The 6,435-nt window shown below is 48.4% G+C and overlaps 1 protein-coding gene across 1 annotated transcript in view; it reads left to right on the top strand.

Annotated features, from left to right (window-relative positions):
- The first annotated feature begins 747 nt into the window (after positions 1-747).
- Positions 748-6,435, top strand: part of snapc4 (small nuclear RNA activating complex, polypeptide 4) — a 9,922-nt gene continuing 4,234 nt past the window's right edge. The window contains exons 1-9 of the mRNA XM_029428087.1: positions 748-983; positions 1,055-1,219; positions 1,309-1,459; positions 2,050-2,156; positions 2,268-2,362; positions 2,434-2,528; positions 2,844-2,947; positions 3,717-5,261; positions 5,833-6,237. Of these exons, the coding sequence (XP_029283947.1) occupies positions 1,426-1,459; positions 2,050-2,156; positions 2,268-2,362; positions 2,434-2,528; positions 2,844-2,947; positions 3,717-5,261; positions 5,833-6,237 (2,385 nt within the window). The 5' untranslated portion in view covers positions 748-983; positions 1,055-1,219; positions 1,309-1,425. The remainder of the gene's footprint in view (positions 984-1,054; positions 1,220-1,308; positions 1,460-2,049; positions 2,157-2,267; positions 2,363-2,433; positions 2,529-2,843; positions 2,948-3,716; positions 5,262-5,832; positions 6,238-6,435) is intronic.

Below are 6,435 nucleotides of genomic sequence, written 5' to 3'. Positions count from 1 at the left end.
CACACTTATCCACACACACATATCTACACACACAAACATATCCACACACACTCACATATCTACACACACACATATCTACACACACATATCCACACACACATATCTACACACACACACACATATCTACACACACACTTATCCACACACACATATCTACACACACAAACATATCCACACACACTCACATATCTACACACACACATATCTACACACACATATCCACACTCACATATCTACACACACACACATATCCACACTCACATATCTACACACACATATCCTACACCACACATATCTAACACACATATCCACACTCACATATCTACAAACACACACATATCCAAACGCACTATCTACACACACCATATCCACACAACACTATCCACACCACCACATATCTACACACACACATATCCCACTCACATATCTACCACACACACATATCCCACCCTCACTAGGATCTACAACACATACACAATCCACACCACATATCCACCACACTCACATATCTAACACACCATATCCCACTCACATATCTACACACCACATATCCAACACACACACACATATCTACACACACATATCCAACCACATATCCACCTCCATATCTACACCACACACATATCCACACTCCATTTCTAACACACATATCTACACACAACCACACACATACTACACACAACACAATCCACACACACTCACATATCTACACACACACATATCCACACTCACATATCTACACACACAACATATCTACACACACACATATCTACACACACACACATATCCACACTCACACACACATATCCACACTCACATATCTACACACACACACATCTACACACTGATATCTACACTCACATATCTGTGTTTATAAAGCTGTGTTTGATGTGAGTCTCTGATTGGTCAGAGGGAGGACGGAGGAGGAGCTGATTGGTGATCGATATGATGAACACGATTGGCAGAAGATCTCTAATATTGATGTAAGTCAAACAATCCACGATCACACGGCTGATGCGAGAAACGGCTGTGATAACATGTCGTCTCGCCTCAGTTTGAAGCCACGCGGGACGCGGAGGACATCCGGAGCTTCTGGCAGAACTTCCTGCACCCGTCTGTCAGGAAGACTCAGTGGAGTAAAGAGGAGGTGCAGCAGCTGAGGGAGGTCAGCGGGACACACGCAGAGAGACACTGGGAGACCATCGCTGCAGAGTTGGGGGTGAGGACGAGGAGGAGGTGTCCCCTCATGTCTGTCACTCTACCTGTCTCTGTCTGACCCGTCTGTGTCTCTTACTGTCTGTCTCTCAGACGGGGAGGACGGCCTTCCTGTGTCTCCAGACGTTCCAGCGCTTCGTCTCCGGCTCGTTGAAACGAGGCAGTTGGACGGCGGCAGAAGACGCTCTGCTCAGAGAACTCGTGGACAAGATGAGGATCGGAAACTTCATCCCCTACACACAGAGTAATGACATCACCGTGACATCACCGTGACAACACACTGACATCACAGCAACTAACACCTGCCTGTCTGTCTCTCCACCTGTCTGTCTGCCTGTCTGTCTCTCCACCTGTCTGTTTGCATGTCTGTCTCTCCACCTGTCTGTTTGTCTCTCCACCTGTCTGTCTGCCTGTCTGTCTCTCCGCCTGTCTGTCTGTCTCTCCACCTGTCTGTCTGTCTCTCCACCTGCCTGTCTGTCTCTCCACATGTCTGTCTCTCCACCTGTCTGTCTGCCTCTCCACCTGTCTGTCTCTCCACCTGTCTGTCTGTCTGTCTCTCCACCTGTCTGTCTGCCTGTCTGTCTCTCCACCTGTGTCTGTCTGTCTCTCCACCTGCCTGTCTGTCTCTCCACATGTCTGTGTCTCCACCTGCCTGTCTGTCTCTCCACATGTCTGTGTCTCCACCTGTCTGTCTGTCTCTCTACCTGTCTGTCTGTCTGTCTCTCCGTCTGTCTGTCTGTCTGTCTCTCCACCTGCCTGTCTGTCTCCACCTGTCTGTCTCTCCACCTGCCTGTCTGTCTCTCCACCTGCCTGTCTGTCTCTCCTGTCTGTCAGTGAGTTACTTTATGGAGGGGAGAGACCCGGCTCAGCTGATCTACAGGTGGAACCAGGTTTTGGACCCGAGCCTGAAGAAAGGCTTCTGGACCGGAGAGGAGGACGAGGTAACGTGGTATTACAAACAATAAAGTCCAATAAATGTCATCCTTTTGTAGGAGGTAAGGAAAGGAATCGAGGAAATAAACACTGTAAAATGTTGCCCCCACCCCCCCCAGCTGCTGCTGCAGGCAGTGTCCCGTCACGGGGAGAAGGACTGGTGGAAGATCCGGCTGGAGGTTCCTGGACGCACCGACTCTGGCTGCAGAGACAGGTGAGAGCTGATTGGACAATAGAAGCTGTCTGTGTGTCCTCACACAGGAAGTGAACTGTGTGTGTGTTTAGGTACTATGACTGTCTGAAGGCGGAGACAAAGAAAGGACCGTTTGACCAACAGGAGAAAGGTCTGCTGCTGGTGCTGGTGCAGAAACATGGAGTTGGTGAGTCACACAGTCACACAGTCACACAGCCAGCCAGGCTTATGGGTAACATGGTGTTTAGGGAAGTTGCACTCTCCATGCTCTGACAGAGAACCTCATGTGATTTATGAATCCCCCCCCCCCGCGGTGCATTCACATGCAATAAGAGAAGTCTGTGTTTTACTGTAGTTACTGACACTATCCCAAGTCAAGGCTCTGAATAACATCCACTTATATTAAAAAGAATCTACTGTATAACGTGTGTGTGTGTGTGTGTGTGTGTGTGTGTGTGTGTGTGTGTGTGTGTGTGTGTGTGTGTGTGTGTGTGTGTGTCAGGTCGCTGGGCGAGGATCGCTGCAGAGATTCCTCACCGTAACGACGCTCAGTGTCTGAGAGAGTGGAGGAAACTGAACAAACCTGCAGCTCCTCCTCGTGATAAGGTGCTGATATACTCCAACATGGCCGACGTCTTCTTTCACTGTTGTTTGTAAACGAGACGCATCATAACCTCACTCCACCGGCTGCTAACGTTAGCTAGCTCTCCTGCAGATAGCTCCACAGATTTGTTGTAGCTTTATCGGGTAAAAGGTGAGCGTCTCCTGGAGGCGTTGATCGTGAGTTTACTGCGTCACAAACACGTCCCCGGGACGCCGTTAGTCTCGGGCCCCTCGGTACCTGAGGTACTCTAGAAAAACAAGTGCCGTCACGTTTTCATAGTTTTGGTATCGACCTGGTACCGAAGGATCGGTTTTCGTGACTTCACAAAACAAGTTTTTGTCCATAACCACAGCCAAATGTGACGTTGTATGTAACGACGAGTACCTGCTTTAAAGATTCATCGATGAGTTGTCAACTTTGAACTTTATCACAAACATTTTGTCGTCTTGTTTGAGTCATTAGAAATGATTTCAGCTTCTTAAAAGTGAATATTTTCTGGTTTCTTTACTTCTATGACTGGAAACTTATTATCTTTCAAACATTTGAGAAACACTGATCCACATTAATCAACATTTTATAGATCAAACAACTAATAACTGTTGCAGCCCTAAAATACATCGGAGCTGAAGTTAAAGTGACAACAACAGAAACCAGCTGATGGCTGAAATGAGCAGTTGTCATTGACTAAAACTCAAATAGTTTCCTTTGACGAATAATTGTTGGTTGCATGAGAAGATACATGAGAACCTGTGACTCTCTCTCTGTCAATAGAAAGATAGAAAACCTCCAAGGAGCCGCGGAGGAGGAGCGAAGACGCAGACGAAGGAGGACGCCCCGGCCAAGAAGAGAATCAGGAGACCACTGACAAAAGTGAAGGAGGAGGTGGAGGAGGTGGTGCAGGTGGAGAGCAGCGAGGACGAGACGATGGTGGTGGAGTACATGGATAGTGATGAAGAGGAGAAGAAGGAGAAGAGGCAGGAGATAGTGGAGGAGGTGGAGGAGTACACCCTCTCCCCCATGCAGGAGTGGATTCCAGTAGAAAAAGCACAATGTTCCTCCTTCCCGGCCTTTCGCCCGGTAGAGTTGCCTTCCTCTGGAGCCGCCCACAGTCAGGTGTCTGTCCGCTCCACCATCCTGGGCCCATTCGGACTCTCCGTGATCTTCGGCCCGCAGCCCAGAGAGCTGCCACGGGAGGAGCGCCACAGCAGCTCCATGATGATGGTGTCAGCTGACCAGCTGCAAGCCCACCTCCACCGCCAGGCGAGCAAGTTCAACTGCCCGAGCTCTGGCCCCCGCAGGAAGGTACACACCGAGAAACAGAACCCCCTAGGCCGGGGGATGGACATGGGGCTGAGCTACGAGCTGCAGGCCGCCGTGACGCCGTGGATCGGCAACCTGCTGATCCTGCAGAAACACCGGCTGACGACAGCCGATGCCCTGAGGCAGCGCAGAGAGAAGACCCGGCTCCCCTCGACTCCTGTCTTCCTGCTCCTCCTCCAGACCTTGAACGTGGACGCCACGGGCTGCAAGGATATGATAGAGCAGAGGAGGAACAGGGTGGTGTCGCTGGTACCCCCACCTCCGTGTCCTCCCTCTGTCCGCACAAATACCGTCGCAGGGATGCTGCAGCAGAGGAAACTGATAAAAGAGGAGCAGGAGTTCGACCTGCAGCAAAAATGGATCCTGAAGCAGCTTCAGGCGCTGCAGCAACGGCCGCAGCAACTCATGCTGGTGCAGCAACTCATGCTGCTGCAGCAACCTCCCTCTTCTCCTCGCCCCCCCGCCACGCCCTCTCAGAATTGCCCCGGCGTGCTTCTCCAGATGCCTCTTAACATGAGTCCTCAGATGTTTCCTCAGGCTGTCATTATTCCTCATCCTGTGACACAACCTCGCGCTGCCTCCATGCAGCTCATGCCTCCCTTCTCCCTGAACACCCTCCCTCCTGCTGTGGGGGCTGTCGCCTCTCCCTTACCTGCACATCCTGCTCCTCAAAGACTGAGTGTCCCTCCTGTCTCTGTGGTCCCATTGCCCCTGAACGCCGCATCCACCTGCTCTGACTCTCCCCCCCAAGAAGCTGTACCTCTGCCCCCTCACCAGCATCTTTCTGCTGGCTGTACGCTGCCTGGGCAGCACACTGCCCCCTCCAGCAGCCCCGTCACTAACCCCAGGAGGGCTCGTCCGGCCTCCAGTCCATCCAGATCCATCTCCAGGTCACCCAAAGGGAAGGGGCAACAGGCGGCTTGCAGCAGTGTGATCAAAGAAAGACAGAGGTCTCGTAGGCCGAGTCAGAAGGCCAAAGCTCTGCAGGAGGCCAAGGTGTGTGTGTGTGTGTGTGTGTGTGTGTGTGTGTGTGTGTGTTATATATATATATACACATATATATATACACATATATATATATATATATATATATATATATATATATATATATACACATATATATATATATATATATATATATATATATATATATACACATATATATATATATATATATATATATATACACATATATATATATATATATGTGTATATATACACATATATATATGTGTGTGTATATATATATATATATATATATATATATATATATGTGTATATATACACATATATATATATATATATATATATATATATATGTGTATATATATATATGTGTATATATATATGTGTATATATACACATATATATGTGTATATATACACATATATATGTGTATATATATATATATATGTGTATATATACACATATATATATATATACACATATATATATATATATATATATATATATATATATATATATATGTGTATATATACACATATATATATGTCAGCAGCAGTCGCCCTTAATATGATGTAATCGGTCTCTCTTTGCGTCCTTTCAGGCTGAAGCCAAGAAGAAAGAGGCTTCGTCTCGACTAAAGAGAGCTCCGATCCAGAGTCCCGTCCCGTCCGCAACTCAAAACCTCAGTTTAGCCCCGGCCCACTCCATAACGACCAATCAGCACACTGCTCTACCTGCTAATTTCCACAACGATCATGACTACACCTCTTTAAATCTCCACCCTGGCCAACGTGGCTCAATTAAACCGACCCCCCTTCCCTCCAAAAAGCCTCCCAAAGCCCCGTCAAGCGGGAGGAAACGAGGGAGCGGGGGGCAGCCGAGCATGACGAGCAGTCAGGGTGACCAGTGTGTGGGCGGGACAGGTACAGGTGTGATCCAGAAAGAGAAGAGAGTTAGGAACCTGACTCAGAGGGCCCGAGCTCTGCAGGAGGACACTCAGGCCAAGGTGAGAAGCCAGGTGATGTCATGAAGCTCTGCTCCAATCACAGGCTGCAGATGATCAGCATCACAACACTGATGCTCCTGCCACTGTTTGTTTGGGTTTAAAGGATCATTTGGACATTGTGTAGAAGATAAAGGTTCGTGAGTAGAGGTCCGATCTGACCCCTACGCTTCAGAAAACATCAAAAACACACTTTTAGGA

Source organism: Cottoperca gobio, unplaced genomic scaffold (genome assembly GCF_900634415.1).
Source record: "Cottoperca gobio unplaced genomic scaffold, fCotGob3.1 fCotGob3_453arrow_ctg1, whole genome shotgun sequence".
NCBI classification, from domain to species: Eukaryota; Metazoa; Chordata; class Actinopteri; order Perciformes; family Bovichtidae; genus Cottoperca; species Cottoperca gobio.
The sequence above is the reverse complement of the archived record's forward strand: the minus strand, read 5'-3'. Positions and strand labels throughout refer to the sequence as shown.